Source organism: Mytilus trossulus, chromosome 2 (assembly GCF_036588685.1).
Source record: "Mytilus trossulus isolate FHL-02 chromosome 2, PNRI_Mtr1.1.1.hap1, whole genome shotgun sequence".
In the NCBI taxonomy this organism is placed as follows: Eukaryota; Metazoa; Mollusca; class Bivalvia; order Mytilida; family Mytilidae; genus Mytilus; species Mytilus trossulus.
In genome coordinates, this window is record NC_086374.1 from 58,688,508 (window position 1) to 58,701,220 (window position 12,713).

The 12,713-nt window shown below is 31.5% G+C and overlaps 1 protein-coding gene across 1 annotated transcript; it reads left to right on the forward strand.

Moving 5' to 3' along the window:
• Positions 1-654: 654 nt before the first annotated feature.
• LOC134705897 (uncharacterized) lies at positions 655-10,290 on the forward strand. The gene is made up of 7 exons (XM_063564612.1): positions 655-718; positions 5,344-5,536; positions 6,072-6,175; positions 7,618-7,740; positions 8,486-8,689; positions 9,674-9,795; positions 10,141-10,290. The coding sequence occupies exons 1-7, from the start codon at positions 670-672 to the stop codon at positions 10,288-10,290; spliced, it is 945 nt and encodes a 314-aa protein (XP_063420682.1). The 5' UTR covers positions 655-669.
• Positions 10,291-12,713: the final 2,423 nt, after the last annotated feature.

Here is a 12,713-nt window from a genome sequence, read left to right on the forward strand (position 1 = left end):
TATTTGAAATTGGTGCTGATTATTCTGATAATATATGTCATGGAAATAATTTCAATGTTTTTATTTAAGGCATTTCGAACTATTTACTTGCAAGAACTATGGTCTTGTAGGATAATAGTAAATCAGTAATTTTTTAAGAGCTTATCTGCACAAAGTTAAAGTACCAAAGTGGCTGCTTTTAGCAATTTTTATTTCTATATTTCATTTCATTATTTTTTAATTGTGTTTTTTTCAAATCGAGGCGAATAGCCCTTTAACGCATATTCCAATTAAGTTTCGTACGTAGATTTTGACTATTTAGTATTGTCCACCCTTGTTAAATTGTGCAGAACAGATTGTTAAAGACATAAAAGTATGTAAGGTTATACGATTTTCTATTGAAGACAACGAAACACACACACCTGTTAATGAATTAATTGCAATTATAGACATTTAAATCTGATCGGTTCAATAATTACAATTACTGGTCCAATTAATAGAAACAAAACCAAATTTACGCTCTCATGTTTAACTATTAAAAAGTTGTTAAACAATTTTCAAAAGAAAACAATTATATACTCATCAATGCATGATTGAATTAATTAAGTCATTCTATTATTATAGTAATACCGGTATGCAAAAATAAGCATGTATCTGACAAAAAAATGATTGTTTTGCTATTCCTTACTAATGAAAACGGAAGTAATTTTACTATTGCTGTGTTCCCTTCAATATATAGGTATGTATGTTTTAGCTTTGGTTATTATCTATCTTTAATCATGTACACTGCTTCGTTGACCTCGCAGGAGCAAGCTCGAGAGCGTGGAAGTCAAAACTAAAAACATAAACATTGGTAGTTGCTGCTTCTCTGCCAAGCAGGTTGCACTTGGTAGACAGAGAAAACACTGATCGGGTTATAGTCAGTTTATCATAATATATGTCTTCATGGAGACTTTAACTTGAATTAAAGACTAAAAAATCAGGAACAGTGTAATTGGTGCAATACAAAGCGGAATCTATGCTACTCACACTCTTTTATACCTTGTCCGTTCCAGTAACTGCAATGCTGCTGATTAAATGTGCAGTCATTCTGTAATTAGCAGCATTGCAGTTATAAGTTTAAACGTGTGAACCTTGTCGGGACTGTTGGACATTTTATCCAACATTTTCTTCGAAAAATGCATTTACAAAGTGAGGAATATGCACAGTTGTTTTCAATTCAACCCGTTGTTTGATATAGTCCTACGTCTTATTTTGTCAAGATTTATGGATCGACTTCCCTCTTTTTGAACAAACCTTTGAGTTTGTTATTTGTTTTAATACGTTTTTTAAATATCTTATACCCGTGTTCCGATACTCTGGATGATTAATGGAGGTACGATAAAGGCGACAGTGTTTCATTCTTGATTCATAAGAACCCTGTTAAAAATGTGGATGATCGTGAGCGCCAAGAAACGATAAGCCGATTATATTCCACTAGTGGCAGTGAGAAGTATCACCTGGTGCTTTCACAATTGAGCAACGGTAGGCGGAGTTGTTAACAAATAACAATCCAGTATAAACAGAGCAATTAGAGATAAAGATATCTGGGGTCTATGAATTCAAATGGTGTCAGATTAGATAAGCTTTCCATGCTATGCATTTGTTTATCAATTCTTTACCACGTAGTTCTAAAGGTGTAATACCACCATTGATTTTCCCCTATTAGTCTTTGTTAAATTTGCACTTTTCAAAAAATTGTGCAGAATTTATCTTTGTTTCAAATAAAGAAATACTTGGCATGAGTAAAGTTTTATCCTGTCCAGTTCTATAGAAAAAGTTTCACATAACATTTCATTGCATATAAGAAAATAACCATCTTTGGAAGTTAACCAATCAAATTTCTCCCCTTATTCTATCTGTGTACAAGGTTCAGTCACCATGTAACCTCAAGATTACAAAATTTTCTATAGAAATCACAAATAAAAAATAATGGTGTTTTGAAATACCCAAGACATATGTTTATGACACAGAAATAGTTTTACTGCAATAAAATGTAGGATTAATTACCTACAACGGTCAAATTCAAGGGAATATTTTTTTAGACCTACTTTCGTATGCAACCGGATGTGACGTACCATGATTTGGTGGTATTACACCTAAAGAAGACCTTTTTGTTCACTAAACTTAATGTGACTTTTTCCCTTTGTAATACTGGTTATTTCAAGCATTTCTGTCAAGTTTTGTCATAATCAGTTCAATAGTTTGAGAAAATTCTAGTACTGTGGATTTATTTATTTTCGTGGGTACCAATTTTCGTGGTTTGAGGAACATTGACATATTCGTGGATATTTAATTTCGTGGTTTTGGCAAAGTCTACACTCATTCTTTTAGAAAATTTGTTTTTCGTTGAACATTTGAATTCGTGGTTCTCTTGTATCAACGAAACCCACGAAAATTGGTATCCAACGAATATTAATGAATCCACAGTATAATGAAAGACGACATCTACAGCGATTCGAGCAAAATTTCTTCGACAAATCCAAACCAAGCCGCATCAAGATAGAATAGAGTGTGGACCAATAAATGATCAAATATCTATCTTATCTGCCTACAAACAGTTGCAAATGATACACAGGATGATTTTAGGAAGATAAAATACCACTTATAAAGCTCTTTGTCTTCTTTATAAGGTCTCTTTGGGTCAATTTATACCTCTCATTTCCTCAAAATTTCAATTTTTCGGGCAAATAAATAAAAATATTGAGGTAACTTTCACTCATTTATGGTAGAAATGTTATAAGAAATGAGTAATTGAAGCATTTTAGCAGAATGACCAATCCATATAAAAGTTTACTGTCTCCAAGGAGGTTTCAATAAGTCCTTACGTAAAAATTTAATTTACGCTGCGTTCCAAAGAGGGACATAAAAGGCTTCTCTTTTAGTGAATAACTTGTCGTTACAACATTAAAATTATTTTCATCTACTTATAACTATATATTTATTTAAGTATTACCTAGGAAAATGTTATATCATAGCAAAATATAAGAAATAAGGAGAAAAAGCCCTCCCCCTCTAAAAAAAATAAATATATGCACTTAGTATGGCTTGTTCTGTCAACTGAATATTCATGGTACAGTCCTATTTCAAGACAATTTTCTCATAAAATGTGTTTTGGAGACTCAATCCACTCAGAATATTTCATTTTTGGTATTATTTCACTTGAATAGAAAGAAATTTTAACACATGAGATTAATCATAAGGCCATAGGTGCATGTACAGCCTCCCATAATATATTAGGTGTAATACCACCATTGATTTTCCCCTATTAGTCTTTGTTAAATTTGCACTTTTCAAAAAATTGTGCAGAATTTATCTTTGTTTCAAATAAAGAAATACTTGGCATGAGTAAAGTTTTATCCTGTCCAGTTCTATAGAAAAAGTTTCACATAACATTTCATTGCATATAAGAAAATAACCATCTTTGGAAGTTAACCAATCAAATTTCTCCCCTTATTCTATCTGTGTACAAGGTTTAGTCACCATGTAACCTCAAGATTACAAAATTTTCTATAGAAATCACAAATAAAAAATAATGGTGTTTTGAAATACCCAAGACATATGTTTATGACACAGAAATAGTTTTACTGCAATAAAATGTAGGATTAATTACCTACAACGGTCAAATTCAAGGGAATATTTTTTTAGACCTACTTTCGTATGCAACCGGATGTGACGTACCATGATTTGGTGGTATTACACCTAAAGAAGACCTTTTTGTTCACTAAACTTAATGTGACTTTTTCCCTTTGTAATACTGGTTATTTCAAGCATTTCTGTCAAGTTTTGTCATAATCAGTTCAATAGTTTGGGAAAATTCTAGTATAATGAAAGACGACATCTACAGCGATTCGAGCAAAATTTCTTCGACAAATCCAAACCAAGCCGCACCAAGATAGAATAGAGTGTGGACCAATAAATGATCAAATATCTATCTTATCTGCCTACAAACAGTTGCAAATGATACACAGGATGATTTTAGGAAGATAAAATACCACTTATAAAGCTCTTTGTCTTCTTTATAAGGTCTCTTTGGGTCAATTTATACCTCTCATTTCCTCAAAATTTCAATTTTTCGGGCAAATAAATAAAAATATTGAGGTAACTTTCACTCATTTATGGTAGAAATGTTATAAGAAATGAGTAATTGAAGCATTTTAGCAGAATGACCAATCCATATAAAAGTTTACTGTCTCCAAGGAGGTTTCAATAAGTCCTTACGTAAAAATTTAATTTACGCTGCGTTCCAAAGAGGGACATAAAAGGCTTCTCTTTTAGTGAATAACTTGTCGTTACAACATTAAAATTATTTTCATCTACTTATAACTATATATTTATTTAAGTATTACCTAGGAAAATGTTATATCATAGCAAAATATAAGAAATAAGGAGAAAAAGCCCTCCCCCTCTAAAAAAAATAAATATATGCACTTAGTATGGCTTGTTCTGTCAACTGAATATTCATGGTACAGTCCTATTTCAAGACAATTTTCTCATAAAATGTGTTTTGGAGACTCAATCCACTCAGAATATTTCATTTTTGGTATTATTTCACTTGAATAGAAAAAAAATTTAACACATGAGATTAATCATAAGGCCATAGGTGCATGTACAGCTTCCCATAATATATTAGGTGTAATACCACCATTGATTTTCCCCTATTAGTCTTTGTTAAATTGCACTTTTCAAAAAATTGTGCAGAATTTATCTTTGTTTCAAATAAAGAAATACTTGGCATGAGTAAAGTTTTATCCTGTCCAGTTCTATAGAAAAAGTTTCACATGACATTTCATTGCATATAAGAAAATAACCATCATTGGAAGTTAACCAATCAAATGTCTCCCCTTATTCTATCTGTGTACAAGGTTTAGTCACCATGTAACCTCAATATTACAAAATTTTCTATAGAAAACACAAATAAAAAATAATGGTGTTTTGAAATACCCAAGACATATGTTTATGACACAGAAATAGTTTTACTGCAATAAAATGTAGGATTAATTACCTACAACGGTCAAATTCAAGGGAATAATTTTTTAGACCTACTTTCGTATGCAACCGGATGTGACGTACCATGATTTGGTGGTATAACACCTAAACGTATATATTTTCACATATTTTCTAAAATTGATCACATGAACGGTACATACACCAACAAGTAAAATCTTTTAGAATAATTGATTTTTATGTCGAAAACCTCTCATAGGAAACATACACCAGTGATGATATCATTATGAATATTTTCAAATATCGTTAGTGATTATTCGTTGATATGAAAAAAAATACTGCCAACTTTCACTAAGATGCATTCGCTTTCCGCTTTAGATCACACTCGATGTCACTGTACGTTCCCTGAAGCATTACAAGCAAACTGGGATAGTAGTGAATATGGAACAATTCTCATCAATAGCAGTACACTAACATTGGAGAAACATTCGTTCAGAATTGATGGTTCCACAAGCTCAACTACGTTTGATTGCTTCCTTGGTCAGTCATCACCAGAATATTATCTAATCAGGTAGACTGAAATGTTGGTTTTATATAGCACGTAGTCTTTTGCAAATAAGGGCAACAATAGTATGCCGCTGTTCAATTGTCACGAATCGATTAAGGGACCAGGGTCACTAACCAAAATCGAGGGAAACACATCAAATATTAGAGGAAAAAATTGAATAACAGAAACACTAAACTGCTACAAAAACAAACACCAACAGAGATAGAAATGGACTATTTGATAACAATTGAAATTCCTGACTTGATATAGGACATTTTAAGAGAACAATATGGGTTGAAATTGGTTATATAGCTAGCCGAACCTCCCGCTTTCAATTTTAAATCCTATAAGATTTTGCTGTGTTCACTATAAATGTGTAAAAGGAAATGACTAAGAGTTAACCGGCAGCTTTATCGACCCACTTCTAGTAAAATAAAAATCTACAATTGATCAAATTCGTGCTTCTGAAGCCTTTTTCTAGATTTCAGAAGAATGTTAACAAGAGAAAATCAGCGTTAATCATGCCATTATCTTATATCACAAATATCTTTTTATTTAGAAACCATCACCCGTTCGCTGATCTTGGGATAACGGGATATCTGTATATATGTTTATCATTCACCAGAGTTAATGAGAATTCTTACTATTTTTATATGCGGTCATGTAAGTAAAAACTGGTATTGTTTTGTATAATAATAAGTTTCAAATTGTAAATGTGATATATCGAATAAAAAGTATTAAAGTTATACTAGTTTTTCTAAAGAATGTACAGTGTTAAGGGTGAACATGCATGTTAAAACAGAACTACATAAGTGTGTTTGTTGCGTTCAAATACCATCCCGGAACTAACCTTCGTAAGAAAAAATAAAATCACAAAAAAAGTCCCTAATCAAATGGCAAAATCAAAAGCTGAAACACATCAAACGAATGGATAATCACTGTCATTTTCCTGACTTGGTACAGGTTTTTTTCTTATTTTGTAGAAAATTGTGGATTGGACCTGGTTTAATCATGTTTATAAAATCTCGCACTTGTATGACAGTCGCATAACATTCCATTATATTGACAACATTGTGTGAACAAAACAAACAAACACAATAGGTAAAACTGCCAAAAGTAGGGGTACATCAGTCAACATAGTTTAATCATCTTAGTCACTATAAAACAAACAAATGTAGTACAAAAAGTCATACCATTTTCACAACCTCATCCATTGCTTTTTTATTATACTATTTATTTTATCTATGTTAAATGCACCCAATAAAATGGAAATGTTTTAAGTACTGAGACCGAATCTTACTTTGACAGACACATTTTGGTATGTATGTAAATGTGCCTGTCCCAAGTAAGGAGCCTGTAATTCAGTGGTCGCCGTTTGTTGATATGTTACATCATTGTTTGTCGCTTATCATTTTATACAAAAATTAGATGTTAGTTTTCTCGTTTGAATTGTTTTACGTTTGTTTTATATTTGTCATTTCGGGGCCTTTTATAGGTGATAGTGTGGTTCCGGCTTTGATCATTATTGAAGGCCATACGGTGACATACAGTTGTTTATTTCTGTCTCATTTGGTCTGTTTTGAAAAATTGTCTCATTGGCAATAATACAACATCATCTTTTTTTATATATAATCTGTTTAAGGTCATTAACTTTTCAAGAGGATATATGAACCTTGTAATAATATTTAAAAGCAAATTATATATAATCTGTTTAAGGTCATTAACTTTTCAAGAGGATATATGAACCTTGTAATAATATGTAAAAGCAAAATTTATAAACTGATATTGTTCAAGAAGTGCTACACCAAGTCACTAGATCACTATAATTTCATCATCTATTGAAGTCCTACGAAACCCTAAGCAAAGAATTACATTTTGTTTATGAAGGTTCAATATTGAAAAAAAACAATGTCAATTACAAAATTGATAGGATATTACATATGAACTAGATTTTAAGGAAATGTCAAATTTAATTAAATCTTCAATCAAACGAAAACATAGAGATACAACATACAGTTTATTACAATCTGATGTTACTGAATTTATGAAATCATTATGATTACAACATCTACTTATTTTTGTTTCTTTAATTTCTTTTTTCTCAGCGGAAAACAACAGATTTGCTAATGAGCGTGTTAGTTTTTGGGAAACAGGTGTGAGTCCAGACTTTTCCACTGAGTGTACTGTAACCCCAACAACAGCAGAGTTCAACAGTATGGTCAAAGTTGGTAAATATAGTCTAGATAGCATTATGAATGTATAAGAAGATGTTTGATAAAGAAACGTGTTCATGCTACAGAACAAACAAATTTGAAGAACAAAAAATTTATAAACCACAGTGTTAAAACGCATCTAAGAACAAACAAACCATAGAATATTCAAGAAAATTCAACAACAAAAATCTGCACATACCTCTTTTCCATCAAAACTGAGATAATTGTTTTGATAATCATTCAATTAAAATGAATTTTTCCAAAATTGTTTTATAATGTTGAAAAGATGTTTGTAGCGATGTGCAATTCTTTGATTAATCTCAATATGGACCATTCAAAAGCAAACATTGCATCTGCAAATTGCATGCTGATTAACTATATATATATATATATCCCATTTGTATGAACATATAGAAAGAAAATAAGAATTTCCTTCTAATATCAATTCAGCGAAAAGAAGTTGCTTTAGTTTTGACAAAATATCAAATACATATTTGAATTGTTAATCCTTCTTAATCGTTTTCTGTAAAAAAAAAAAAAAAAAAAGCAACAAAAAAACCAACACACCTACATTTTGCCATTATTGTCAGCATCAAAATCTAACAACTTTATTCGAATAATGTTTTCTTTTTTTTCATTTTATATTTACATCAACTGATCATTTATTTAACACAATAACTTACATAAGGAGGCATGCAGAAATGATACACAACTGTTATTTAAATAATAAGATTGCATTTATTTCTTGATATAATTCTAGGCTATTCAACATCGTCAAAGACCTACTGTATGGATCCACTCCTTGGCAACTTTTACTATTCCTTGACGTCGGCAACATTTACGGATGTTTGTAACGGGGATGGAAATAGTCTTTTGACTGTCTGTGAAAACAGACAAAACTTAACATTTGATCTAAATCTACATCAGCAATGTACTTCATCAACATCGTCGGTCATGTTTACTGGTAAGACTATTTAAAGTTGTTCTACTTTTTTACATTCATTATTAAATAGACTAAACAATCAATCACATATTATATGTAAGAAAACTATCTGTTAACATTGAATACATTGCTATTTTTTGTCCTGAATATGCAAGTACAATAAACATACATTGTTACAGTAATAAAATTGAGGATGGAAATAGGGAATGTCAAAGAGACAACAACCCGACCATAGACCAGAAAACAGCCGAAAGCCACTAATAAGTCTTCAATGCAGCGGGGAAATCCCGCTTCCGATGGCGGTCTCTAGCTGGCTCTTAAACAAAAATGTGTACTAATTCAGTGATAATAGACGTCATACTAAACTTAGAAATATAAAGATGAAATAAAATTAAAAATCATAGAAGAAAAGTCCGAGACTCATGACTTGGGACATGCGCAAAAATCCAGCTGGGTTTAACATGATTTTTGACATCTCAAACCTCCCACTATACTACTAACCAATGTAGAAAAAAACCAATCACACATCAATACGCAACGTTAAACTCAGTTTAAAAGAAGTCAGAGTCCCTTATCAGAATAGGCAACAAAAGAAACTAAACAAAACATAAATTTACAAAGGACCACTAGCAGTTACTGACATGCCAGCTCCAGCCCTCAATTAAATTGACTGAACGATTATGTCATCATCATATAAATATCAAGCACAATCTGTATGAATGTCTTAATATAGTATACAAGTGTAATATTCCCGGTTTTTGTAGGATTTGGCCTTTTCTCAAACCTTAACATTTCTATGTTCTGTTTTGTATACTGTTTTGTCTTTTTCATTTTATTTTGTCATTCCTTTGTCCCTAAATTTTCGACTTATAAGTTTGAATGTTCTTTTGTATCTTTCACCTTTTTCACTTATACAACTGAACTATTTGTACACACTTATTCCTCCAAAAAAAAACATTGTATTACTTAATTCCTGCTATTCAAATCCTCCTATTTGTTTTATAGCTGAAGGTAATTTGTTCTGTGTATCAGCAATTACACCAGAATCCACTGATGGAACTTATTATTCCGGCTTATACAATCCAGGCTCTGTAAATGAATTGACAACATTTCGTTTTGTATGCATCGTAAGTAGTGTTTTTTAATTTTGTATAACATTTCAATTATCTTCACTGCTTAGCAAACTTAATGCGTATGATATATCTGTTAAAGCTTACAAATAAGACATTTCAACTACAAAAGCAACAATAATTGAATCGTCAAGTACAGATATCAACCTGGAAAGTACACATAATGCATCAACGGTCAAAATAACCGATATAATACAAAAATACTATTCTGAAACTCGCAAATACAAAAAAGTGTGAAATATTTAAATAGAAGGGAAAAAATAATAATTAAGTAACTGCAAGAAAAAATAGAAAACAACACAGAAAAAAACCAAATCGAGTATTTCAATTATATTTGGCCAGGCTGTGAGTATTATTGGCACAGAAAGGAGATTAACAGCTAGTCCTGGGCGATGTGAAAAAGATCAAAGTTCCATGACAAGGCCAACTGATGGTGAATTATATGTTATGACTGCCAAAAGTAAGTGCAGTTATATATACGATTTTACATGAGTTGGATACAGAAATGTATATATTTTAAACCCGTATATAATTCATCTACCTTGAAGGATATCCTTTCTTGCATGTTTAAAGAAGACAATAACATATATATATGTCTAGTTTTGGTTCATCCATATTATTGTTCAATAATTGGTTTTAAAATACATACATTATGTGCATATCTACACTTATGAGACGTTTAAAAGGTCTAAATGGTCGGCTCTGAGAGAAGTATATGTAGATAGGGTCATCCACCGCACTGTTACCTTGTCGGTAAACATATTATCAGCTCAACATAACATGTTAATTGGTGTGGTGCATAGCAGATTATAAATGTGCTATATTTGCTTTGAACATTTCAATTGGATATAAGAAGATGTGGTATGAGTGTCAATGAGACAACTACCCATCCAAGTCGCAATTTGTAGAAGTAAAAAGTACTGTCTTCAACACGAAGCCTTGGCTCACATCGAACAGCAAGCTTTAAAAAGGCCCCCCAAATGACTCGTGCAAAACCATTCAAACTTGAAAACTAACGGTCTAATCTATATAAAAAATGAGAAACATCAACAAACGACAACTACTGAACATCAGATTCCTGACTTAGAACAGGTTCAAACAAATGCATTAAACTAAAACTATCTTCCTATATCTATAAACAAAAACAAATGCAGCGGGTTTAAACGTTTTAATAGGTACCAACCTTCACCTTATTTGAAACAATATAGTACCATCAGAACACAGAAAGACACAATAATATACCAATTGAATATGTGAAAAATTATATTAAAACCAAACACTCAAAAAATCTGGAATATAGATGTGATATCACCCTGAATACGTAACAAAAAATGCATTACAAATATAACGACGGGTCAAATTAACAAGAAAGTAATATTTGAGAATTTTAATTAGATATAGGAAGATGTGGTGTGAGTGCCAATGAGACAACTCTCCATCCAAATAACAATTTATAAAAGTAAACCATTATATGTCAATGTACGGCCTTCAACACGGAGCCTTGGCTCACACCGAACGACAAGCTATAAAGGGCCCCAAAATTACTAGTTTAAAACCATTCAAACGGGAAAACCAACGGTCTAATATATATAAAAAAACGAGAAACCAGGAAAACGTATAAATTACATTAACAAACGACAACTACTGTACATCAGATTCCTGACTTAGGACAGGTGCAAACATTTGGAGCGGGATTAAACGTTTTAATGGTACCAAACCTTCTCCATTTTTTTGAAACAATAGCATAACATCACAACATAGAAAAACACACGATAAAATATCAATAGGCAGGCTTAACTCAATCAAAAAACGTAAATTAACACACTATGAACGAATAAATTTGATCTGTGATATCTTAATGCAAATGCACGGTTAATAAAATATTAAGGACAAACACTCAATTGTCTATTTTTCATACAATAGAAAAAATATGCAATATTACATCTAGTACATTTGATTTAATTCTTTTATAGCAACTTGTCGTAAGTATAAGATTTACTTAAATATTTCTGTAAAAAAAATGAATTGCATTTCATTATCATATGTTATATATATCTGATTGTTAATAGTTACTTACTTTAAATGGACACTGTATATTGTTTTACAAATACATTTTTTTTTTTGAATTTTAATATTAACTTGTTTCAAAAATTGAAAACAACACCTTTAGTAATGTCATGCCGTGTTCGAAGCACTTTTCTGGATTTACCTTCATCAGGAACGTCCACAGCCAAACATTTGAAATCCAAGGATGTATAAGTACCGAAACCCTTGAAGAGCTGCATGTCATGAATACGTAAAAATAAATAGCCAAATTCATCTAAAATCAACTTTGTCTGAGGTAGTTGAGACCTTAGTTACTTGATAATTTCAAAATCTATAAACGGACAATTTTAGGACGGTTTGTTAAATCATGTCGGTACCGAAATACTGACTACTGAACTGGTGATACCCTCTGGGACTGATAGTCCACCACCAGAGGTATCGACCCAGTTATGTGAAAAATTAAAAACAACACGTTTAACAATTTCATGCGTCCGAAGCGCTATTCTGGATTTACCTTCATCATCGGGAACGTTCAAAGCCAAACATTTGAAATCCGAGGATGTTTAAGTACTGAAACCGTTGAAGAGCTGCATACGTAAAATAAATTATAGCCAAATTCATCTAAAGTCAACTTTGCCTGAGGGAGTTGAAACCTTAGTTTCTTAATAATTCAAAAAATTCTGATTTGACGAGTTGCATTGTACATTACTGTAATTAGACAGATATGCTAAAAATATGATGCACTTTTTCTTTGTAGGTATATTATGTATATTATAATATTTATTAATGTATATATGTCACCATTAGTGGAGTTTCAAACTTTAAGTTAAATATATTCAGTGTTAGTTTTAATATTTTTGTAGCATTCA